Source organism: Vulpes vulpes, chromosome 12 (assembly GCF_048418805.1).
Source record: "Vulpes vulpes isolate BD-2025 chromosome 12, VulVul3, whole genome shotgun sequence".
Lineage (NCBI taxonomy): Eukaryota > Metazoa > Chordata > Mammalia > Carnivora > Canidae > Vulpes > Vulpes vulpes.
The window spans coordinates 157,599,965-157,624,964 of NC_132791.1; the positions used below are offsets into that span (position 1 = coordinate 157,599,965).

A 25,000-nucleotide genomic window follows, 5' to 3' on the forward strand; every position below is an offset into this window, starting at 1 on the left:
GCATCCGCACCGCCCGCTGCAGGTCTCCACCCGGCCCCTGAAGCTCTTCTTGTAGTCTCCGCCCCCAGAGCTCACTCCCCCGCCCCGCCCTCCCCAGGAGGCTCCGCCCAAGGCCCCCATGGCTCGCCCCCACCCCGGAGGCTCTTCTTAGAGTCCCGCCCCCACCGCTCACCCCGCCTCGCCCCCAGGAGGCTCCTCCCACAGCACCACCCATATGGCTCACTCCCGCCTCCTGCCCCAGGAGGCTCCTCCCGCGGCCCTGCCCCCACGGCTCACCTCCTCCACCCCCAGGAGTACACACGACTTGGTGGCCATGGACGGCTGGCTGTATGCCGTGGGAGGCAACGACGGCAGCTCTAGCCTCAACTCCATCGAGAAGTACAACCCAAGGACCAACAAGTGGGTGGCCGCGTCCTGCATGTTCACGCGGCGCAGCAGCGTGGGCGTGGCCGTGCTCGAGCTGCTCAACTTCCCACCGCCCTCCTCGCCCACGCTGTCCGTGTCGTCCACCAGCCTCTGACCCGCGGCGCGGACTGCACTGAGGCCCGGCCCCCGGCCTCCCACATGCCTTAAGCCCCACAGGGCGGGCCCCAGCGCCTTGTGTGTCGGGGGCAGGATGCTCGGCCCCCCCACCAGGAAAGTCTTGCCCTGTCTGTCCTTGTCTCTCTGCGTCGAGGCTGTCCATGTCTGTGTTCGTTTCTCAGTGTTTGTTTACGTGTGTGCCATTTATTTACTTACTGGTTTGTTTATTTATTTATTATTTATTGGTCGATGAGCAGTGCAGCACCTACTAGTTTACATGTTTCCCCTTGAAGTGTCCTGTGTCTCTGGGACCAAGCTGCCTTTCCAGGTGTCCTCCTGTCCCCCTGGGGGCATCAAGAAGCAATGGGTGTGGACACTTGAATCTCGCATGGGTCAGGGGTGAACTCCAACTCTGTAGACCTGGAGGGACTGAGGGGACAGGTGCAGAGCAGCAGGCCAGGGTTAGTGGGGTGGGGGTTTTCTGAGCAGGTGCAGACCCTTCTAGCCTGGGCTTAGCATAGCACCCCTACCTTGCCCAGCCAGGCACGCTCCCAAGAAGGGCATGAAGCAAGCTTCCTTCTTGTGGGCATGGTGTCTCTTCTGGATCCTGCACTGAGCTGAGCACAAGCGTGCCACAGATCCCACACAGCAATATGAGCCAACTTGAACAATAAACATGTTTCTTGGGCTCTGTGGGCTTGAGGCTGAGTGTACATCTCCACCCTTTGGGGTCTTGTCTGCGGTGACCAGGAGGGCCTGGAGACAAGTGTGCAGCTGGGTTGAGGCTCTGCTTTGGCATCTGGGGGCTTTGAGGCAGCATCATCATGTCCGGGTGGGTCAGGGCTGTGATGTTGTGGACGAGCACCCAGCCAGGAATGTGATTTGCCGTTACCCTGGTCCTGAGAGGCCCTCGTGGTCCCATCTCATTCCGGGCTCTGGAGAGCAGGGTATGTGCACAGGACTATCCCTGCTTCACCATGATGGTTCTGAGTACACCCGGGACATTTGTGGTCTCCTTGGACTTTGGCCTGGGGTGAGGTTTGGGCTGAAGCTGGAGAGGTTGGGGGAGGGTCCTGGCTTCCCCTTCCCCAAAGTTGCAAACTTCTATTTCAGCAGCTGAGAGCAAGCACACACCTCCTTACAGTCAGTGGTGACTCAGACTGTGGCATTTAGGTGGAAACAGGATGTGTATTCTCTGTGGGGAGGGGTGGTATTAGGGGGAGGGATCCCTGGGCTCATGGAGCTCCAGCCCCAGGCAACTCCAGCCTGAGTACAGGCAGGCCAACTACTTCCAAACCTGGACTTTGAGGCTCCTCCCACACAGATTGGAGACTGAGATGGGTGCTCTTGGCTGGACCAGGGGAGATTTCCCCCTAACGCTGCACCCTGACTCCAGCCTGGCCTGCATGTGTGCAGGACCCAGGTCTGAACTGAAAGGCTTGGGCCCAGGTAAGGGCCAGGTCCCTCCCAGGAAGGCTCCACCCCCGTCCAGCCCTTAAGGAAAGGGCAGGACTTCTAGAGCTCCGCCTGGGAGGCAGGACCGGAGGCTCAGTACAGAGGGACCCAGACCCGTCGTCCTGCTCCACTTGGGCCCGCTGCCACCGCCACCCATGGGAAACAGCCACTGCGTCCCTCAGGCCCCTAGGAGGCTCCGGGCCTCCTTCTCCAGAAAGCCCTCGCTGAAGGGAAATAGGTGAGGGGAGGGCGGGGCACAGCCTCCGTCACTAGGTCACGGGACGTCCTTCAGTCTGCCTTGGGGGCCAGGCTGTGAGCCCCCCCTTCCCTTGTCCCCAGAGAGGATGGCGCAAGGAAGCTGGCTGGCCTGTTTGGCATCGAGGCCGGTCCTGACCAGGACGCCACTGCTGACAAGATCTTCTACTACATCCCTGGGACGGTGAGCAGGCGGGTGGGCGTGTCCCAGCTCACAGGGGTGCGGTGGCGGTGGTCTCTGTGTGATTGTGTGTACCTGTCCTATCTTCACCCAGCCTGGCTGGGGGGAATCCGATCCAGAATGAAGTGAGGAAGTAGACACTGCCCCGCCCTGGGGAGCTCATCTGGCCGAAAGTCTGAGCAGAGAGCGAAACTGAGACACACTGAGTCAGTGGGGTGAGGAGCACCTAGCAGGGGCGGGCCACAGGCGGGGCCTGCAGGAGGCCTGTGCTACGCTGGAGGGGGCACCATGGCCAGGCTTTCCACTCATAGCCATACCCGGGTGTCTGCCTGCATGTTCAGGCACATTCGAGATGGACCAAGCACTTATATCCGTGTTGCTGTGTGGGCATGGCTGTTGTGTTGATAGTGTGGCTGTGAACCTCTACCTGCTGCCATCACTCAGTAAGGGGCTTCAGGTGAACAGTGAGCCAGACTCTCACTCACTCCAGGCCTTGGTTTGTCCCCCCGGGGTGTCTGGGCCTCCACCACTGCCTCATTCCATAGGAGCCCACTGTCTCCTCCTCCCCCCGCCCCCTACTAAAGCCACACAGCAAGGACATAGCTCCCACATGCTAGGCCACCTCTGAGCTGAATGCTGCTTCCTCTCACACTGCCCAGCTCCTGAGAGGCTGAGGGTCAGCTAAGAGGGGAGGGACTCCCATCCCTTTTCCCTAACCTAGAGAGCATTGGGTTGGGGTGAGGTTCTGCTATGTGCAGAAGCCCTAGAATGTAAGGGAAATGATATACCAATATCTAACCCCAAGCCAGAGAAGGAGGAACATTTGTCACTCTGGGCCAGGGCTCCCACCCTGCACTCTCATCTTCACACTGTTTCTTTGAAGCCAAGCAGCCTGCAGAGCCCACCTTTCCAACTTGTTTCCATCAGGCTGGGAAGCCCAGGCTTGACTCCTTTCCTGCCCGCTGAGGTCCCAGGGCTCCCTGCAGGCAAGCGCTGGCTTGAGGAAGTATGCTGCCTCAGAGAAGTAGACAGGGCACTTCTGTCCAGGGTCTGGCTGGGCTGCAGTGGGATCCCTCCATGTGACTGCATCTCAGACCCCAATTCTCTCTGTCCAAGCCCAGGACACATCGTGTAAACCGGGTGGAATCACATGAGATGTTGTGGCCCTGGTGGTCCTCTCTGGCACAAACATAGTAGCAGAAGAGGAGACCAGGCACGTTGGAAGCTGGGAGGTGGGGCTGGGGGAGAAGCCACTTCTTAGGCCCTGCCCTGTGGTGGGTTCTGCGTATACAAATGAACTAGCATTTCCAAGGCTCCTAGGTGCCTCCTCCCTGGGCCCTAAGGCTGAGCCTGGGCCACAGGGACAGCCTCATGGCCCTTCCTGCTCCATGGCCTATTTTTCGTGGGTCTCATCCCTGACTTGTTTGCCACACTGGGTGTGGGTACAGGAGGCCCCACCCAGAGACAGGAAGGTCTCACATTCCTGGGCTTGCCCAAGGGGCAGCTTAGCTTGGCCAGGGCTCAACAGCCCTCAAAGCAGCCCCTGCCAGCACCCAAATGGAGCACGGCCCCTCCTCAACTCACCCCTGAGGCCCTAGACCTCAGCTCTTCCAGCTAGGGTGTCAGGTCATCAGCCATCCCCATCTGACTTCCCGTCTGATGATCGAGTCCCTGATTAGAGAGGATCTTTTGAGTGCCAGGATTGGCTACATGTTTGTAGGCACCAATAGTCCCTCCCCTCAGCAGGCAAGCATCGAACCCCCAGTGCATCCCAGACCCAGCCTACCTCTGGGGGTACGCCAGTGGGCAAGATAGACAAAGGCCCTGTTCTCTTGGTGTTCCCATCTCCATGACAGAACCAGGTGATAAGTAAAAGATATGAGAAGCCAGATGTGGCGAGTCTTGAGAAAGATAAAGGAGGAAAGGTATGCAGAGGGGTCAGGAAGGCTGGAATGTTAGGTTACTCAGACAGGTCCTCATGGAGAAGGTGGGTTGTGAGCAGTGTCCTGATGGGTGAGAAGAGAGTTAGGCTGAGTGGTCTGGTCAGAGGGAATAGCCAGTACAAAGGTCCCAAGGCACCTATGGCTGATATGAGAAATGAGTAGGGAAGGGGCAGATCCGAGAGGACCCCTTGGGCCATTGCCAGGACTTTGGCCTTCTCCGTGGGTGAGATGAGGGGCCTGCTGCCGTGTGCTGATGCAGTCAGCACGGGTGCTCAAGAGCTGATGTCCTGGTAGCTTTAAATGGGTCCTGGTGGGAGTGTTTGCATGGAAATTGCCCCCTACCCCCAGAGACCCAGGTGTTAAACACTTATAGCCAACCTGAGAGGCATGGGAGAGTTTGGAGCATTGTCTCCCTCAGACACCCCTCAGACACCCCTCAGACATCCTCTGACCCACAAGTCTTCGGAGGCTGAGTAATCAAAAAGAAGGTATTACAAGTTAGGAAATATCAAAAATAAGAGTTGAATGTCCGTTGAGTTCAGGCTTCACCATCTCTGCTCTAGACTGTGCAGTTTTATGACTAACAGACAGTGAGCTCACGCGTATAGGCTGCCACTATCTCCACATTAGAGGCTGGGAGTGTGTATGAGGGTGCCGTAGCTACGAATGATGCTGTGTGTATGTTCCTAACCTTTGGGTCATAGAACTGTGGCTATATGTATGGGTGGGGCAGCCGGCCCAGCTCAGGCCCCCTCCCCTGAGCTCTGCTCCCCACAGGACATCCGGGGCCTGGAGAGCCAGCGAGAAAACCTGGAACAGCCATTCCTGAGTGTGTTCAAGAAGGGGCGGCGGAGGGTACCTGTGAGGAATCTGGGCAAGGTTATACACTATGCCAAGGTCCAGCTACGATTCCAACATAGCCAGGTGGGGCCAGGCTGGGCCAAGTGGGGGGTGCTCGGGTACCAGCCTGGGGCCTGCCCCCTGCCCCCCAGTTCCTCAGACCGGCAGCCCTACTCTCCCCCAGGACGTCAGCGACTGCTACCTGGAGTTGTTCCCTTCCTACCTCTACTTCCAGGCCCATGGTTCCAAAGGACTCACCTTCCAGGTGAGGGGAAATAGGCAAAAGGAGGAGGCTAGGGGTAGAGGGAGAGAGCAGCCTCCTGGGAGGTGGGTATCCAAGTCCCACTAGGGGTCCCCCAGCCCTCCCCTCCCCGCATGTGCTCTGGCAGGGGCTGTTACCACTGATGGAGCTGAGTGTCTGCCCGCTTGAGGGGTCCAGAGAGCATGCCTTCCAGATCACAGGTGTGTGGGGGGCGTGAGGGCTGCTCAGTGACCTTGGACTCTGGCTGGGCTTCGGAACACTGGAGGGACCCTGCATGCACTGAGGGATCCAGGCTTTTCCTCCAGTGGGTGCATGAGCATTTACCAAGCTGGGTGGGGTGCAGGGCAGCGGGCAGGAGACCTCCAGAGCTGTGAATATGGCCCTGTTAGTGGCTGTTGGTCCTGGCCCTGGGGTGCGCACAGAGCCCTTGGGTGGGGCCTTTCCTGTGGGCTGCTGGCCCCAGCCCACTCCACCCCTCTACCCCCAGGCCCGCTGCCTGCTCCCCTTCATGTGCTCTGCCCCAGCCAGACTGAGCTAGGCCACTGGCTGTTCCACCTGGAAAAGCAGATAGCCCTCGTGGGAGGGTTGCAGCGCTGCCACCTGGCACCCCCTCAGGTCAGTGCTGGGAACCCCCATGCCCTTTTCCTATCTCCCCTGTGCCAACATCCTCTGCCTGCCCCTGATCCCCCTTCCCCAGGGTGCCCCTGAGGATGAGCTGCCTTGGACTCTGCAGCACAGTCTGACCCAACTGCGGATGGAATCAGGGCATCAAATGGTGGGCAGTGCCATCTGTGCTTCGAGGGTCAAGCTGCAGCATCTGCCCTCACAGGTGCGTGGCCAGGTGGGAGTGGGGCAGTACCCAGGGGTGGGAGGAGATGGGGGCACAGGGTAGGTGGGAAGACATGGGGGAGGGCACAGAAAATGGGGAGTTTCGGAGGCAAGTGGGGTCAGGCCCTCACACACACTGGTTGAGGCCCCATTCTGCCCTTTGACCCCTTCACAGGAGCAATGGGACCGGCTCTTGGTCCTGTACCCAACATCTCTGGCTATCTTTTCCGAAGAAGCAGATGGCCTTTGCTTTAAGGTGGGTCCCTCCCCACTGTGGACCCACCCCAGGGAGACGCCCTGTGTGTGGAGGTGGGAGAGGGCAGCGGCTCAGGAGGAACCTGTATTTCGGGGCCTGTTGGGACAGAGTTTGCTGGCCCCACCCCCCCACCCCCCAGCCTGCTGTCCTGGTCAGTCTTGTCTCAGCTGTGATGTGGCCAAGGAGGGGTCTGTGCTTTAGCACCCATTATCATCCTAAAGGGTCCACCACCACCAGCAGGACTATCATGTGGGGAGGTGGCATGGGGGCAGAACCACTCCTGGGAGGTACTCTTGTGCTGGGCCCCAGTATCCCTGAGAGGGGCCTATACTTTTGAGTGGACATTTTCCTGGTGCCTGAGGGGTGTGTGCATGCACGGGCGTGTGTGTGTGTGTGTGTGTGTGTGTGTGCATGTATATGTTCGAGAGTCCTCTGGGGCTGGAATGAAGCCTCCACTTGTGCCTGCCATTGGCTGATGAAGGCCCCACCCAGAGTCCAGGGGTAAAGGGATCCCTCAGGACAGACAGGGAGCCCTGGCCTCCCTCGGGGATTTCAGCCTTAGCCCTGCCTTGCCCTCTGCCTGCCATCCGAGGGCCCAGCCCAGCTCTGGAGGGTGAGACAGAAGTATGGGCCCAGGCTAAGGCTCCATCTTTCATCACTGCCTGGCACAGGGGGAACTCCCACTCAGCGCCATCCACATCAACCTGGAAGAGAAGGAGAAGCAGATCCGCTCTTTCCTGATTGAAGGTGGGCAGAGGCCCAGCCTGGGAGGGAGGGCATGAACCAGCTCTTCAGTGAGGCCGTGCAGGGAGCTTTCTGCTTGCCAGGCCCCTCACAGCGTCTGTGTCCCAGGCCGCTTCATCAACACTATCCGAGTGGTGTGCGCCAGCTACGAGGACTACAGCCACTGGCTGCTCTGCCTGCAGACTGTCTCCCACAGGGATGGAGTCCCCCTACTGCTGGGCCCTGAGCGCTTCCCGGGGCTGCGGGTGTCTACACAGGTGAGGCATCAACAGAGGGAGAGGCTGCCCCCATATCTCACATCCTGGGCAGAAGGGTAGGCCCTGCTCTCTGATGTCTCACCTCCCTGCTCCCTGCCCCCTGCTGTCCAGGCCATGGGTGGCGGCCGGGGCTCACTCTCCTCAGATGGACGAACCAGCTGGGACTCGGGGTGCCCAGCACCCCCCTCCACCCACACCAGCCACTCTCTCCCTGAGTCCTCAGTGACATCCACAGCAGGCTGCCCTGCCCAGCTTATACCTGTGAGTACCTGGGGGTGGGGAGGAATCAGCAGAAGGAAAGGGTAGGGGGTCATGAGGACAGTTTGTGTTAGGGAAACTGGGTCCCATGGTACTGTATCGCAAGCAGAACCTGGAGGGAACTTTGTGCAGCCTCAGAGCATTGAGTGGGCCAGGGCCCTAGGGAAGCTTCTAGAAGGAAGGTCTTTGGTACCCACAGGACCAGGCCAACCCTGGCTGCACCGGCATCAGCAGGCAGAGGGCAGAGCTGAGACGGAGCAGCAGCAGCCGGTCACCCAGGAGCAAGGCCCAGGGTGAGGGACGCAGCCTGGCCACTTCATTGTACTTGGACCTGACCAAGGTGGGCCCAGCACACTGACCCAGTTCTCCCTCCAGCCCCCACCCGGGCCTCCATCTCTCAGACCCAGGTGGTCCTGGAGCCACCTAGAGGCCTTCTTGCATAGAGAAGGGAGGACTCAGGCCACCTCCAGCTCCAGGAAACTTGTCTCTTGTGTCTCTTGCCTGCAGCTGAGCAAGCAGAGCCTAGAGGACCACCCTGAGGCCCCAGATGACCCTATGAGGACTCCACACTCCCCACTCTATGCTGATCCCTACACACCACCTGCTAACTCCCAGCACAAGATCACAGACGTCCAGGGCCTGGATGAGGTCAGTTCCCTGTGGGTGACAGAAAGGGCTGGATGTGTCCACAGCCTGAAGTCTGCTCAGGTCAGGATTCTGGGGGCAAGGGTCCTTCAGCTCCATGGAGGTTCCGGTTCAGGACCTCAGGTCAGCACCCATTTCCTGGCAGTTCCTCAGCGCAGTGCAGAGCTCACTAGGACCTGAGTCCTCGAGCCCATTCCCCTCCATCTCTGTGTCCGTGCCCGTCTCCGACTCCAGCTCCAGACCCTCCGGTCCCCACTTGCTCTCCAAGAAGGGAGCCCCACAGCCTAGAGCCTCCCAGAGGCACCGAGGCTCCGTCAAGGGCCGGAGGCCACCACACCTGGGCTCCCCTCAGCATGTGAGTAGCCGCCTCCGCCCCTGCCGGGCAAGAGGTTCTGTGGGTGGGTGGGTGGGGGTGGAAATAATGTTGGGCCTCAGTGACCCTGGGGGAGCAGGAGAGATGCAAACAGGAAGACAGGGCCAGCCAAGACCAAGGACAGGAGGCAGTGCAGGGGTGGGGATGGAGGCAGGAATGGACAATGTACAACCAGGAGGAAAATGTAGGGCTGGGATCTGCCAGATTCATGGGCTGGTCTTCAAGTCTCCCCCTCCAGGGCTCAGCTCTCAGACTCGTGGTTGGGGTTCTCAGGTCTCCCCTCAGAGGGACGTCTCACCCGACCCCCCGCTGCCTCCCTCAGGTGAGTGAGGGCCCTTGCCTCTTTCTGAGGGGAGCTCTGGGTGCTGCTTCCTTGAAGACACATGCATCTCTGTCCTCCCTACCAGGTGGCCATCCCCCCACAAGCTATGACAACATCTTGGACAAAGCTTCATCTCTCTCCCACCAGCGGTGGCCCCGAGGAGAACCTGAGGCTGGAGGGGGGCTCATCCAGTGGATCTGATGGCCTCTGGGCAGCTGGTTCTCAGAACCACCTGCCAGCATGGATCCTGGAGTGGGGGTCTACAGCAGAGCACAGAGCCTGGCTCTTTCTTTGTAGGCCACAGGCTGGCCAGCATCCAATACCTGACTGCCATTCAATGCTGAGTCAGTGTCTGATCCCAGCAGGGTGAAGGGGTCTCCAGAACTATGAGTTTCCCTGGGCTCTGGAGAGGCCAGGAGGACAGCCTCATACTGAAGATGGCCTGGCGACAGGGCTGTACCCACATCAGACCAGACTTCCACCTTTCCTCCAGGGAAGGACTGAAGGAGGCCACTAGATGCTGGCTTTACCTGGCGGGGGAGAACGGTGCAGGTGTGAAGGTCAGAGGGCTGAACAGTCAGGTTAGTGAGGGTCAGAGAGCATAAGGGCAGGTGGTCAGCAAAGCCTGAGACATGACCGAGACAGAAGGGTATTCAGGGTGAATGTCGGTGGGCTGAGTCTGGTTGGAGAAACTGACAAGAGACCGAACAAGAAAGAAAGAGATTTTATTTGTGCTGTGTGTCCATGCATTTTCCTCTCAGCAGTCAGGCGTCCCCCATCCTGGGGGCCCTATACACATGCTCACCCGGCACCCAGCCTGGTGGCCTCCACTGCTCTGCTACCACCATCCTCCCACCCACCTTCTTGCCCCATCTCCTCAAAGCCCTGGGACAATCCCAAATGTCCAATCCCTTTATCTGATACCACCATATTTCTGTCTCTGCACCTCATCTGGGGTTCCCCAGAGGAGGGGCTCCAGCTTCTGCCCTAGAGACCCCCACCCTGCAGGGGCCACTGGAGCCACCCTACCTGTTCACTGTCTTAGGCAGGAGCCAAGGAGGCCTTAGAGGCTTTCACTACCCCAGCCCACTTGTCAACAGGGCAGAGAGTCTCTGGGACACCCCCTCCAAGCCCGAAAGCCATTCAGTCTCCTCACTCTTGTCCCCTGCCCAGATTTCCAGCTGGCCTTGCTGCTTCTCTGATACCTTCTAGTTCCAACGCCCTATCCTGCCTCTGCCCCCTAACTAAATGACCCAATAAAATTTAGGGCACCCAGTTAAGTTTGATTTCAGATAAACCACACATAATTTAGTACAAATACATCTCAAATACTGCATGTTTGAAATTCTAGTTTCATTGGCACCCTATGTTTTTATTAGCTAATCTGGACACTTTACTGACCAGCTCCTTGCTTAGCACCTACCCACCCAGCCTTTGGGAATCTCCTTCCTTCCACGTGTGGAGCATAGCCTTCACCTTAGCCTCTGGCTAGAACTTTGGGTGGAATCCAAGGGAGCAGGACCAAGGACACTGGCTCCTTCCTAGATGCCATAGAACACAGGGGTCAAAGGGCAAGACCTGAGGGCAGCATCTCATCCTCAGCACCTGTGGCCATTTCTTTGTCCTGTGTTTTCCTGGACGGAGCCTACTATGTTCTAAGAGCTGGGGCTGGGGCTGCGGCTGCGGCTGCGGCTGTGGCTGCGGCTGCGGCGAACCTGCCCCACCTGCCGGCGGAAGTAGTGGATAGCAGAGATGGTACCGATGTTGGCCAACAAGACTGCAAGAGAAACAAAGCCTTGTAAGTGCCAGCTCCATTCTGGCCTGGTCACCACCCTGCACCTGCATATGGCCTGGCCCTCAAAGGGTGAGAGCAGGCCAGCCAGGTGAAGAGTGGGTCAGCAATGAGAGGAGCAGGGTCAGAGGGAGATCTGCCTCTTCATGCACCCCTCATCCCTGCTGGCCCAGCAGGTGAGGCTGGAACCACTGGTACCCCTGGGCACCAGCCCGCTCCTCCCTCAGGGCCCCCAAACCTGTTTTCCAGGCATCTGGGGTGTGGAGATCTGATGTTCTCACAGCCCAGGTAGCAAAGGCTACAAACACCAAGCACATGTCATTCTGGCTGAAGGTGAATGAGGTGAGAAGATCTCGGGGTTCCCCTAGGAGAGAAAAGCATGCTCTGTGCTCTGGCCGCTCCACTCAGACCCCTGTATCCTAGACATGCTGTCTAAGTCACATCTTCCCTAGGACACCTCCGCCCCAAGACACAGAATAGCGTGTGGCAGGGTTGGGTCAAGCTGACTTGAGCGAGTTGCCTCTGAGGTACCTTTTCCTGGTTTGTAAAATATCTTCCAGGGGGACTGTGTCTGACCTGGCCAGCAGCAAGGCCTGAGGGAAGCTGTCCCTGTGTCTACCACGCTAGAGGCTAGAGACCAGGGCTCTGCTTTCATCTGGGCCTGAACACAGAATGATGGTCCATGTGGGCACAAATCCCTGAGTGGCTGCAGTGTCTGGCCTAGTCTGCCCGACGTAGGCTAGTCCATCCTTCCCAGATCATCCCCAAGCCCCCTCCCCCGGCTCATGACTTGGGGTCCTAGCCTGCCTCTCCCCAACGGCCCTCCTGGCTGAACTCCCTGGACAGTATGTTCCCAGGCCCTGGACAGCCCATGGGGCCCACGCGACACGCACCTGCTTGCTTGACTGCCAGACTGAGCTGCTCTGCTGTGGCTGGGCTGGGCTCTGGTAGGGTGCCAGGCCCCACTCCCCAGGGGACCAAGCTGGCGTGCTCAGTGGCCGGCCGCTGGAGAAAGGCAGCCAGCTCCAGCAGGCCCCCTGAAGAGTCCTCTCCAAGGAAGTGTTCATAGGCTTCGGGGATGGAGATGGGCACAGGGTCTCCAGGGGGAGGGGCAGGCACAGGCTCCGCTGGTGGGGGCTGGGCCACAGAGTGGCTCCCCCGGGGCCCGGACCTCTGGGCTCGACAGTCCTGGAAGAAGAACTCACACGTGTCTGGCCACTGTACTTCAGCCAAGGCCTGGCCAGCTTCTGCCTCCTCCTCAGCCTGTTCATCCTCCTCCTCAATAGTGTCACAGAACAAGAACTCATAGGCTTCTGGGAGGGTCACTGCAAAGCTGCTCCTGGGCCTGGGCCCCACTGAAGCAGAGGGCGAAGGGGGAGGCAGGTGTTTGAGGATCCGAGGTTGCGGAGACCGGGGCCCCACAGCCATGGCATCCCAGGCTCCAGGCCCCCCTCGGGCCCCCACTGTGGTCCTGGGGGATGAGGGCTGGGCTGTGGCTGGTGAAGGTGGTGAGGTGTCCCCTGAACCTGGCTCCTCAGGACTGGGCACAGCCATGGAAAATCGCACTTTCTTCTTCTTGGGTGCTTGGACAGGGCCTAGTGGGGGCTCCCCTGAGTGATGTCCAGGGGTACCTGCTGAAGCTTCTTCCTCTCTGGGCTTCTCTTGGGGTCCTCCTGGAGACACAACAGGGCTCAAACACAACTTGGCCACTGGGGCAACCTCCACCTTCACCTCGTCTGGCCCAGCCTGGGGAATGGGAGGGGGTGTAGACACACCTACATCAGGTTGGGCCTTGGAAACAAAGTGAGGCGAAGCAAGTGTAGATGAATCCACCTCCAGCTTAACCACTGGGCCTAGCATAGGCAGATCCATGTCCAGTCTAGATTTGGAGGTAGGTGTAGACAGAGGTGTGTCAGGTTGAAGCTTGGAGGCATGTGTAGACAGAGCTACATCTGACTTAGCCATTGAGATATCTGCATGAGTCTCCTGGGGAGGTGTGGACATGGTATGTAGCTTAGCTGTAGGGGTCATTCTGAGTAGGTCTGTACCTTGTTCGGTCGTAGGGACAGGTGTAGACAGATCCAGATCTGTTCCTTGCCTGGTCACCTGTGCAGGGGCTCCTGCAGAGTCTGGACCCAGTTCATCCTGCCCGGTTCCTGCTGTCTGCTCTGCTGTCTCAGCGGAGAGACCCTTCCCCCTGGACCCAGCCAGGCCAAGATCCTCCTTGGGCTTGACATCAGCAAGCAGCAGGGAACCCAGCTGGGTGCGAGCAGAGTCTGGGGTGCTCAAGCACCTGCCTCCCTTGGCTCCAGCGGAGCGCCTCTTCTTTCGGCTCGGGCTGCATGGTAGGGCTCCTGGGCTACCAGGGGGCTTCTGGGGAGCAGTGCTGCAGCCGGGAGACTCAGAGCTCTGAGGAGGCTCGCCAGAGGGACTAGGGGCAGGGCCCTGGGAGGCTGGCCCCTGCAGAAGCTTCTGCATCTTGTCTCTGGAAGACACTGGCCCTAGAAGGGACGAGCTCTGGCCTGGAGGGGCGGCGTCAGATCCGAGGGACAGCAAAGCTTCTGACAGTGTGGACGTGCTGGGCATCTGCTGATCGGCCCCCAGGGCCAAGCCAGGTTCATGCCAAGACCTGCTGACCAGTGGCCGGGTGGCTGCCTTGTCCTCCTTCTTGAAGCTGGGCCAGCCCCTCCCCTGAGAGCCCGGCTGTCCTTCGAGAAGGGGTGGAGGCCCAAGGGGACTGCTGCCACTCCTGTCCCCTTGGTCAATGTCACTGGACAAGAGTTCATCCCCAGATGCCAAGCTGGCCTGGAGGAGGCCACACTCCTCAGCTGTGGCTGAAAACTCAGCCCAATCCTGGTCACTCAGCTGAATGCTGTACTGGAAGTTTTCCATCTCAGATCAGCAGAGCACCAGGCCAGGCAGGGTCTTCGTGGATGCAGGTCCCAGGCACCAACCAGCATACACTCGTGGGGGGCCCCCACCTCCTTGGCTTAGGGCCCAGCACTCCATCTGCGTTCTGAAGGAAAGCAAAACAGGGAATCCTGAGGGAAGCTGAGCTGCTCCCAAGCTGAGCCTCCTCCAGACTAGAAACCTGCAGCTCCCACGGTCCATACTCACCCCCCGGGATAACCTTGTGACGATGTATCATTACATTCCAGAATCACAGAGGGCTTAGATTAGTGAACTAAGAACATAGGATTCCTTGTGGGTGAATTTTTGTCTGCAGAAGTGGTCTTTGAGCATTTTCTATCCCACTGGGTCAGCTCCGCTTCTTCAAACTTCCTCGGGAGTTGCAGGGACCAAAGTAAACTTCACACAGCAAAGCCCACTTCAAGGGTCACTCACTGGGAGTCTCAGCACTGGTCACTCACCTGAATGATGGTCAGCCCTGGTCTGTCCCAGGATGCCTCAGGTGGCAGCTGGCCATGGAGGAGGGGCCACAGTGTCCATCAGGTGACCAGTCTCTGGTGATGACCTTCCACCAGCCTTGGCTGGGACAGGCTTCTGGGCATCCACTGAGATCATCAAGGTCACACTAGTGCTGGCCAGAGCCCACCCAGGGTCATCAGGGAGCACCCGATTCTGCCCCCTGCCTAGCCAAGAGGTCTCAGAACAGAAACGAGCCTCCTAAATCCCAGTGGACCACTAGGGCCATCCTCAAAGCCTGTGCCCCTGACCTAGACCTGCCCAGTTGGCAGAGCTCCCTCCTTCTGCCTCAGCTCAGGGAACAAAGGTGACCCTAACTTCTGGAGAGCCCCTAATGTCTCAGCCTCCTACAGGAAGTGCTCTTTGGCCTTTGGTCAGTTACCACCACACCCAGGGAGGTGGGAGGTCCCTCTGGCCAGGCCAGTGTTGAGGTGAAGATGCCTTGAGACCAGAGCACTGTGGCTTCCTGACCTCTGAAATTTGCCCTCCTTGCCGGCCCTTGGGGAAGCCCCTCTGGGGCTGTCTGACTTTAGGACTTCTGGGGCGGGGGGATGAGAAACCAACGATGTCATACCTGGGCCCCTGTGGCCAGCCAGGGCAGTGGAGCTGGGCGTCTGAGCTGCCTGTCCCAGAGCAGCATGGTGCTGGGCTCACCACGCAGGCCCCACCCCCACGACCAAAAATACTCCATCCCTGAGGTCACATGTCTCCTGCCAGCCGTCAGGGTCCAGGCCACAAATAGATGGCATTTGAGGCGCTTCCAGCTCTGTGAGGGACGCCTTCCTAGTCAGGTCAGATACCGGCCAGAGAATGCTGACCTGCAACCAGTCCTGCACGGGCCTCCCGTTTCCAAGCTGAAGGCCACTCTGCATTTCATCTCTTGGCCCAGGCTGAACTTTCCTCTTAAAGTAGGCCCACCTGCTATGAAACCTCAGGCCCTCTGCCAGCAGCTCCATCTTCTCTCTCTCCACCAACCCAGGCCCTTCTGGGTCTTAGGGCTTTTCCCTGTTACCTGTGAGGATTGCAGAGTGATAAGTGGAAAATCACCATTCCAGAACATTCCTAAAGGTGTTGCTGACTAGGGGTGGAGCAAGGCTTGCACCTCTGGCCTCTGGCCTCAAGAGGCTCCTTGGCCCCTCCTCCAGCAGCATCACTGAAACTGCCAGTGAGGCTCAAGGGATCAGTGGGATCATTGAGGGCTCTTGGTTGCAGAAAGCCCAAGGAGTATGGGCCTTGGGCCTCTAGAGAGGGTTAGGAGGATTCAGGGGTGGAAAGTGGGGTTATTCCCCACCAGCTTCTCTCCTGACTTAGGCTCCTATAAATGGGCCCAAGAAGGAGGTAGCAGAACAGAGTCTAATCCTCCAAGAAAGGGAGTCTGATGTTGCGCCACTCTCCCAACCCCTCCTATACTCCACTCTGCCCCCACCTACCCCCCGCGCCCAGGGTGAACCAGCCACTAAGAATAGAGCCACCAAGTGTGTCAGGGACTCAGAGATGGGCCTCTGGAATATTACCTCCTCTTCCAGGCCCTTATGAGCACTTTTCCTAAAACTTGTCTATCCTGAGAGGGGTCACAAGAAGGACTCTTTTTTCACAGTTGGTGGAGCTTGGTGGGGGCACACAGAGGGCGAGAGACTTGGCACACGACCACACAGCTGGGACATGGCAGAGCTGGGTTGCAAAGCCCCTACTCTCAGCCATTCTCTAAGCCATCCTGATCTTGGGGCTGATGTTGGCTATCCCCACGCAGGTCCCTGTGGATTCCAGGCTAGGAGACATCTAAACAAATAGGTAAATGAGACCATTTCTGACAGCAACATAATGTAAGAAGGAAGCCCTGAGGAGAGAATAGTTGCCCTGGAGGGGCTGGAGACTTCTCTGCAGAGACGGCTTTCAAGGGCCAGAGGGACAAGCTTCACTGGGTGGGAGACGGCAAGGGCCAAGGCTGCGAGGGTGATGATGGAGGGATCAACTTCACACACAGGATGAGAGAGGCTGGAGTGCTTTGATTCCAGGAAACTAGGTGGCATATCCCACGTGCAGGAAGGGTGCAAATGATGAGCGCAGGGGTAGCTGCTGCCATATCCACCCAGGAGGGGCACCACCTGTTGGTATCTGCCCCCTGGCCACCCTGCACCTCTGGCTAGCCTGGCCTGTAATGAACTTTATACAAGTGGAATTGTACCCTAAGAACTGTTCTGTGTCTGTGGAAAAAGAAAACCCAGTTTCCTTCTTATATTGTTCTCCTCCGAGTCTCCAGCACTACCCACACAAACTCTTCCCTTCTGTCTCTCTGATACCAACCTGGTGTCCTACAGTTGAACGTGGTTCTGACCCCCTCTACCTGGAGACAGACCCCACCCCTCCTTCAGATGCCAGTGACAAGCAGCAGGTCCTTAGGTCATCCACAACTTCTGAACAACTTGGCTACTAACCAGAGTTCCCCATGAGCCCTCTCCCTTGGATTCGATTAATTCACTTGAGCAGCTCTCAGAAGTCAGGGAAACATTGACTTAGGTTTATCAGTTTATTGTATGAGGATACGATAAAGGGTAGAGGTGAACAGCCAGATAGAAGAGATGGATAGGGTGAGGTATGTGGGAAGGGCATGGAGCTTCCATCCCCTGTCCAGGGGGCTGCTCTCCACATGTTCACCAACCTGGAAGCTCTCCGAACCCCATACTGTTGGGATTTTATGGAGGCTCCTTTTTTTTTAAGATTTTATTTATTTATTCATGAGAGACACAGAGAGAGAGAGGCAGAGACATAGGCAGAAGGAGAAGCAGGCTCCCTACAGGGAGCCCGATGTGGGATTCGATCCCAGAACTCCAGGATCATGCCATGGGCCGAAGGCAGGAGCTCAACCCTTGAGCCACCCAGGTGTCCCTGGAGGCTTCTTCACATAGGCATGATGGCTCATTAACTCCATTTCCAGCCCCTCTCCCCTCTCTGGAAGATGGGGGGCTGGTCTTTATGATGATCATTCCTATCCGAGAGCCCACCTGGAATTGCCTCATTAGAACCAATGATGGTCCCGGTACTCTTGTCACTTACAAATTTATAAGGTTTCAATAGCTCTGTACCGGGAATGGAGAGCAGAAACCAATATGTATATTTTCTATGATCTCATAGTTGGCCTCCTCTGAGCCTCACCATGCTTTGGAGTGAGGCATGTCAGGAGTTGTGCTGTCAGCTTCTCCCCCAAGAGTGGAGCACGTGTGAATGTACACGTCTCTGCATCATGTCTCCATGGATAGAAATTTGGGTTGTTTCCACTTTGCAGCTATTAAAAATAATGATGCTACAGACAATCCAGAACATTTCTTTTGGAAAACCTGTGCGTGGTTTTGGAGAGGTCAGAGGGCTGGGGCAGAGGGTGTGCGTGTTCAACCTCAGACGACACTCCCCAGCAGTTTTCCTGAATGGCTGTGCACTTGCTCCGACCTCAGGACACACTCGGGCAGTCTGTGTGCTGCACGTCCGCACTGACTGTCTTAGTCACCTTGGCACTCTAGAGGCTCCATGCAAGCCACATGGCAGTGTTAATTCACATGTCTTTTTCTGTGAAGGTATGTCTTGATGCTTCTGCCATTTTATGTGCCTTTTCCTTATTGATCTGTAGGGCTTGAGCATCTGGACATAAACTGTGGGCTGACTCTGTGTTATCAATATCTTCTCCCTCAGTTTTGTCTTGTCACTCTGTTCACAGTGCCTTTTGATAAACAGAAATCTTTTTTAAAAGATTTTATTTATTTACTCATGAGAAACAGAGAGAGAGAGAGAGGCAGAGACACAGACAGAAGGAGAAGCAGGCTCCATGCAGAGAGCCCGACATGGGACTCAATCCCAGGTCCCCAGGATCACACCCTGGGCCGAAGGCAGACGCTCAACCGCTGAACCACCCAGGTGGCCCTTTTCTGTTCTTTGAAAAACCCTTTGCCTGGCCTAAAGTCATAAAGATTTCATGAAGAGACCCTTGCATATTGGTTTAAAGCTTTGTTGCTTTGCCTTTCACATTGGATCAGCAATCCACTTGGTGTTGATTTTTGTGGATGGTAGGTGATGGGGTCGTGTCATACCTTTTTGTTTCCGTGTGGACACCTAGTTGGCCCAGTGCCATGTCAAGGCCCAGGTCGCACACATGTATGGATCTGTCTACAGAGGCACAGCTCCACAGCCCCGCAGCCCCACATGGTATTGGAGCCCTACAAGATGAGGGGGTTTGGAGGGTTTGGGGCAAGGGCTTTTCAATAATTGCCCAGCTGACCTAGAAGAAGATAATACAGAGCTTGAAGGGAGGGAGGCAGGGAGACTGGCTCTGAGGCTGTGAGGAGGGAGAAGGTGGACTAGGGTGATGGAGAGAAGAGTCTCACCTGGGAGGACATGTGAGGACTGAGCTCAACCCTGAGGCTCCCCTTTCTTCCTTCTCCATCCAATCATGGAGGACTCCCTTGTTGGGGGCAGTTGAGGGATGTCTGGTGTAGACCTGGACCAGGGGTAACAAGTGGATGGACGATGGGCAGTTGGGCACACACGCCATAAAGCGAGGAGCAAGAACAGAGCAGGAAGACGGGCCTCAGGAGACTGAGGTTACAGGGAAGGCAGCCTGCTGTACCCCTTGGGGCCACATGAGGGCACCAGGACTCCACTGGAAGCAGACAGAGCTCAGCCCTTCCCACCCTTACCCTGGTCTGGGGGGGATGGATACTTAGGGGAGGCCTGGAGCCTCCTCTCCTGAAGCTGTGTGGCCCCCTGTGAGCCCTTGACCTTGCGACAGTAAGCACTGAAAAATAAGAGCCAACTTTCAATGAGAAGCTGTTACGTGCCAATCTTCAATGTTTTACACAAATTATGGGGCTTTTAACATTTGCAAAAAATAATTTTATTGAGGTACAATTTATATATAATAAACTGCACATATTTGACTGTAAAATTTGCTTAGTTTTGACATTTGTGATGCCCAGGGAGCAATCACCACAATCCAGAGAGTGAATATGCCCATCACCCCTAATGGCTCCTGTACCATTGGCAATGCCTTCTTCCCTACTGCCAAGCTGACCATCAATCTGCAATAGTTAGATGACAGTGTCTAGAACTTTAAGTAAATTGGATTATAAAGTATGTACTTTGTACAGTGTGTCTAAGTTCTGTCACTCAGCATAATTTGAAATGCATCCATTATATATAACAATATAACAGTTCTTTTTTTTAAAGACTTTATTTACTTATTTTAGAGAGCACGAGTGGGGAGAGGGGATCTCAAGCAGACTCCAGCCCAGCACAGAGCCTGACATAGGGCTCGATCTCACTTAGAGTGTGACCTGAGCCAAAACCAGGAGCAGATGCTCAAGTGACTGAGCTTACACAGGTGCCTCTTTTTTTTATGTATTAACATGGAGTATTTCATTGTTGGATATACCATAACTTATTAATCCATTCACCTGCTGATGAACATTTTGAATGTTCATCATGATGAATATTTTGGAGCTATTATATATAAAGCTTTTGTGAATGTTTGTGTTTAAGTCTGTGTGGACATGTGCTTTCATTTTTCTTGGGTAAACACTTAGGGTGGAGGGGCTAGGTTATATGATAGGTGTGTGTTTAACTTTTAAGAAACTGCCAAGCTATTTTTTAGCGTGGGTACGAATTTTTGTTCCCATTAGAAATGTATGAACGGGCAACCCCGGTGGCTCAGCGGTGTAGCACTGCTTTCAGCCTAAGATGTGATCCTGGAGACCAGGATTGAGTCCCGCGTCAAACTCTCTGCATGGAGCCTGTTTCTCCCTGTGTCTGTGCCTCTCTCTCTCTCTGTCTCTCATGAATAAATAAATAAAATCTTTAAAAAAAAATTCTTAGAAATATATGAATGTTCCAGTTGCCCACATCCTTGTCAACACTTGGTATGGTCGGTCTTTTTAACTTTAATTATTCTAATAGATATACAGTGGCATCTCTGTGGTTTGTTTTTTTTTTTTTTTAATTTTAAAACATTTATTTATTCATGACACAGAGAAAGAGGCAGGGACATGGGCAGAGGAGAAGCAGGCTCCCTGCGGGGAGCCTGATGTGGGACTCAATTCCAGGACCCCAGGATGACACCCTGAGCTGAAGGTGCTAAACCTCTGAGCCACCAGGCGTCCCTCTCATAGTGGTTTTAATTTTAATTTCCTTAATGACAAGTGATGTTGAGCATGTTTTCATGTGTTTGTCATCCATAGATCTTCGTCTATGAAATAACTGATTAAATCTTTTGCCCTTTTTTTTTTTAAGATTTATTTATTTATTCATGAGAGACACAGACTGAGTGAGAGGCAGAGACAAGTAGAGGGAGAAGCAGGCTCCTCACAGGGAGCCGGATGTGGGACTTGATCCCAGATCCTGGGATCACAGTCTGAGCCAAAGGCAGGCACCCAACCACTGAGCCACCCAGGTGTCCCTTGCCCATTTTCTTAACATAGTTATTTGTTTTCCTATTATTGAGTCTTCAGAGTTCTTTATGTGTTCTGCATATAGGTTCTTTATTAGATGTGTGATTTGAAAATATTTTCTCCTAGTCTATGGTTCATCTTTTTGTTTTCTTTATAATATCTCTTGAAGAGCAGAGGTTTTTGATTTTCATGAATTCCAATTTACCCATTTGTCTTTCATGGAAATTTTTTTTTCTTTTCTTTTCTTTTCTTTTTTTTTTTGGTGTTGCAGCTCAGAAATCTTTGCCTAACCAAAGTTCACAAAGGTTTCCTAAGTTTCCCCAAAAAAGTTTTAGATTTTGTCTTTAGGTCTATAACCCATTTTGAGTTAATTTGTGTATATGGTGTGAGGTAGAGATCCAAGTTACTTAATTTGCACTTAGATGTCCCATCCTGTTGTTCCCACACTATTTGTTGAAAAGCCTCCTTTCTCTCCTAAATTGTCCTTGCAACTTTGTTGAAAATCAACTGACCATATAGGCATGGGTGAGTCTTGGTTAATAGTTTTGACTTTTAGTATTTTAAACATGTTGTTCCAGTTTCCTTGCATGCCTTGTTTCTTTTTCTTTTTTTTTTTTTTTTTTAAGATTTTATTTATTTATTTGAGAGAGAGAAAGGGCACAGAGGAAGAGGAAGAAGCAGACTTGCCACTGAGCCAGAAGTCTGACCACAAGGCTGGATCCCAGGACCCTGAGATCATGACCTGAATCAATTGAGCCACCCAGGCACCCCTGTATTTTTTTAATTTTTAATTTATTATTTTTTTAAAAAAATATTTTATTTATTGACTTATTCATGAGAGACACACAGAGAGAGAGAGAGGCAGAGACACAGGCAGAGGGAGAAGCAGGTTCCATGCAGGGAGCCTGACATGGGACTCGATCCCAGGTCTCCAGGATCCCACCCTGGGCTGAAGGCGGTGCTAAACCGCTGAGCCACTGGGGCTGCCTTATTTTTATTATTTTTAAAGTAATCTCTACACCGAATGTGGGGATCAAACTCATAACCCTGAGAGATCAAGAGCCACATGCTCAACCAACTGAGTCAGCCAAGTGCCCCTCTGTCTTTTTCATTGTAGTTATCCAAGTGAGTGGGAAGTGGTATCTCACTGTGGTTTTGGATTAAATTTCCATGATGGCTAATGATGTTGAGTATCTTTTCAGGTGCTTGTTGGCTACTTATATATCTTTAGAGAAATGTCCATTCAGGTTTCTCATCCAATTTTTAGTTGAGTTATTTGTATTTTTATTATTGAGTTGAGAGTTATTATATATTTTATATACATATATATAAAATACCTATCAATATGTATTTGTATATTATATATAAAGAAAATACCAGGCAGCCCGGTATATATATATATATATATATATATATATATATAACATAACATATGTTATGTTATATATAACATGTATATAACATAACATATATATATAATATACATGTTATGCAATGTTTTCTCCTGTCTTTTACTGTTTTTGGATAATGTCCTTTGAGGTATTTTTACATTTTTATTAAGTTCAATTTATTTTTCTTTTTTTTTAAAAGATTTTATTTATTTATTAATGAGAGACACAGAGAGAGACAGAGAGACAGAGATACAGGCAGAAGGAGAAGCAGGCTCCATGCAGGGAGCCCAACGTGGGACTCGATCCCGGGACTCCAGGATCACGCCCTGGGCCAAAAGCAGGTGCTAAACCGCTGAGCCACCCAGGGATCCCCCAGTTCAATTTATTTTTCTTTTGTCATTATGCTTTAATATCATAATGGGGGGGGATCCCTGGGTGGCCCAGCGGTTTAGCGCCTGCCTTCAGCCCAGGATGCAATCCTGGAGTCCTGGGATCGAGTCCCACATCGGGCTCCCTGCGTGGAGCCTGCTTCTCCCTCTGCCTGTGTCTCTACCTCTCTCTCTCTCTCTCTCTCTGTGTATCTTTCATGAATAAATAAATAAATAAAATCTTAAAAAAAATATATCATACCTGGAAAGGCTTTGCCTAAGGTCCTTTATCAACCAAGATCATTTTCTTCTAAAAATTTTATAAAAGTTTTAGTGCATTCATTTATGTGTAGCATCTATTTTGAGCTAATTTTTGTGTATGGTGTGAGGGAAGATGTGGATAATGAGATGTCCCAACATTTGTTGAAATGACTGTTCTTTCCCCTATTGGATGGTCCTGGCATTCTTGCTGAAAATCAACTGATAGTAAATATGATGGCCTATTTTTGAACTCTCATTTCTATTCCACCAATCACTATGTCTAACCTCAATCTCATACTAGTACCAAACTATCTTAATTACTGTAGTTTTATAATAAGTTTTGAAATTAGAAGGTTGAGTCTTACAGCTTTGCTCTTCTTTATCAAGACCATTTTCGATAGTCTGAGTTGCTTGAATTTCCATATGAATTTTATTTATTTTTTTTTAATTTTTTTTTTAATTTTTTATTTATTTATGATAGTCACAGAGAGAGAGAGAGAGAGGCAGAGACATAGGCAGAGGGAGAAGCAGGCTCCATGCACCGGGAGCCTGATGTGGGATTCGATCCCGGGTCTCCAGGATCGCGCCCTGGGCCAAAGGCAAGCGCCAAACCACTGCGCCACCCAGGGATCCCTCCATATGAATTTTAGAGGCAGCTTGTCAATTTCTGAAAAAATCTTAGCTGGAATTTTTTTTTTTTTTTTAGATTGTATCTATTTATTCATGAGAGACACAGAGAGAGAGGCAGAGGGAGAAGCAGGCTCCTTGAGGGAAGCCCGATGTGGGCCTCAATCCCAGGACCTTGGGATCCCATCCTGAGCCAAAGGCAGATATCTGCTCAACCACTGAGCCACCCAGCTGTCCCTCCTAGCTGGAATTTTGATAGTGATTACGTTGAATCTAAAAGTCAATTTGGAAAGTATTGGTTAATGATATTAATGAAAGTAAGAATTAATGATATTTAACCTTCTGATCCATGAATATGGGATAGCTTTTCATTTATTTAGAACTTATTTAATATCTTTGAATAGTGCTGTGTTGATTTCAATGTGTGAGTTATGTACTTCTTTTATTAATATATTCCTAAGTATTTTATTCTTTTTGATGTTATTGTAAATGGAACAGATTTCTCAATTTTTCTTTTTTCTGCAATGAGCACTTTTATTTTTATTTTTTTTTTAAGATTTTATTTATTTATTCACGAGAGACTTGAGAGAGAGAGAGAGAGGCAGAGACACAGGAAGAGGGAGAAGCAGGCTCCATGTAGGAGCCAGATGTGGGACTCAATCCTGGGACTCCAGGATCACACCCTGAGCCAAAGACAGACGCTTAACAGCTGAGCCACCCAGGTGTCCCAGGAATGAGCATTTTTAAAAGTCAACTTTTTTGTTGTTAAAATATTTGTTTGAGAGAGGGAGAGAATGAGTGGTGGGGAGGGACAGAAGGAGAGAGAGAAGACAACTTCCTGCTGAGCAAGGAGCCAGATTCAGGACTTGATCCCAGGATCCTAAGATTATGACCGGAGTTGAAAGCAGATGTTTCACTGACTGAGCCACCCAGGTGCCCCAACATTTTATTTTTTAATTTAGATTCAATTAATCAACATACAGTGTATTATTAACTTCAGATGTAGAGTTCAGTGATCCATCAGTCTTATATAACACCCAGTGCTCATTGTATCCCATGCCCTCCTAATGTCTATCACCCAGTTAGCCCATCCCCCATTCTTTAATTTCATTTTCAAATTATTGCCAGTGTGTAGAAATACTGTTGATCTTTATTTTTATTTTTATTTATTTTTTAAAGATATTTTATTTATTTATTCATGAGACACACACGGAGAGAGAGGCAGAGACACAGGCAGAGGGAGAAGCAGGCTCCATGCAGGGAGCCGGATGTGGGACTTGATCCTGGGACTCCAGGATCATGCCCTGGGCCAAAGGGGCAGGCGCTAAACTGCTGAGCCACCCAGGGATCCCTGAAATACTGTTGATTTTTAAAATATCAATCTTGTACCCTGCAACCTTGCTTAATTCATTTATTAGTTTTAATTGTTTTCTTAGTGGATTTCTTGGATTTCTTACATATAAGGTCATGTCATTTGAGCATATTACTTTTTCCATTCCATCTGGGTGCCTTTTATTTCATTTCCTTACCTAACTGGCCTAGCTAGAACTCCCTACACTGCTG

General features: G+C 53.1%; 3 protein-coding genes across 14 annotated transcripts in view; 2 read left to right on the forward strand and 1 right to left on the reverse strand.

Annotated features, from left to right (window-relative positions):
- Positions 1 to 1,213, forward strand: part of KLHL17 (kelch like family member 17) — a 5,809-nt gene extending 4,596 nt beyond the window's left edge. For 2 of the 4 annotated variants that reach the window (XM_026007068.2, XM_072730913.1), the window contains one exon: positions 292 to 1,213. In XM_026007068.2, the coding sequence (XP_025862853.1) occupies positions 292 to 520 (229 nt within the window). In that variant the 3' untranslated portion in view covers positions 521 to 1,213. Of the gene's footprint in view, positions 1 to 241 lie in introns of all 4 variants that reach the window. The other 2 variants (XM_026007067.2, XM_026007069.2) reach the window with 1 other exon arrangement.
- Positions 1,213 to 9,869, forward strand: PLEKHN1 (pleckstrin homology domain containing N1). Of its 5 annotated transcripts, none has more exons than XM_026007070.2 (16): positions 1,213 to 2,215; positions 2,317 to 2,416; positions 5,134 to 5,280; positions 5,381 to 5,461; positions 5,586 to 5,658; positions 5,946 to 6,073; positions 6,156 to 6,287; positions 6,462 to 6,542; positions 7,214 to 7,289; positions 7,395 to 7,543; positions 7,655 to 7,804; positions 8,001 to 8,141; positions 8,309 to 8,449; positions 8,592 to 8,801; positions 9,093 to 9,141; positions 9,227 to 9,869. In XM_026007070.2, the coding sequence occupies exons 1-16, from the start codon at positions 2,133 to 2,135 to the stop codon at positions 9,340 to 9,342; spliced, it is 1,857 nt and encodes a 618-aa protein (XP_025862855.1). In that variant the 5' UTR covers positions 1,213 to 2,132; the 3' UTR covers positions 9,343 to 9,869. The 5 variants fall into 5 exon arrangements, 3 of the variants coding, with proteins under 3 accessions (XP_025862855.1, XP_072587015.1, XP_072587016.1); XR_003236264.2 differs by having other exon boundaries at positions 1,992 to 2,215; positions 8,681 to 8,801; XM_072730914.1 differs by having other exon boundaries at positions 1,992 to 2,215; positions 9,045 to 9,141.
- Positions 9,851 to 15,171, reverse strand: PERM1 (PPARGC1 and ESRR induced regulator, muscle 1). 5 transcript variants are annotated; one of them, XM_072730907.1, is made up of 5 exons: positions 14,934 to 15,171; positions 14,305 to 14,448; positions 11,827 to 13,949; positions 11,172 to 11,297; positions 9,851 to 10,918 (listed from the first exon to the last, which is right to left on the reverse strand). In XM_072730907.1, the coding sequence occupies exons 3-5, from the start codon at positions 13,823 to 13,825 to the stop codon at positions 10,797 to 10,799; spliced, it is 2,247 nt and encodes a 748-aa protein (XP_072587008.1). In that variant the 5' UTR covers positions 13,826 to 13,949; positions 14,305 to 14,448; positions 14,934 to 15,171; the 3' UTR covers positions 9,851 to 10,796. The 5 variants fall into 5 exon arrangements, with proteins under 5 accessions (XP_072587008.1, XP_072587009.1, XP_072587010.1 ...); XM_072730908.1 differs by having other exon boundaries at positions 14,305 to 14,474; positions 14,934 to 15,033; XM_072730909.1 differs by having other exon boundaries at positions 14,051 to 14,448; positions 14,934 to 15,011.
- Positions 15,172 to 25,000: the final 9,829 nt, after the last annotated feature.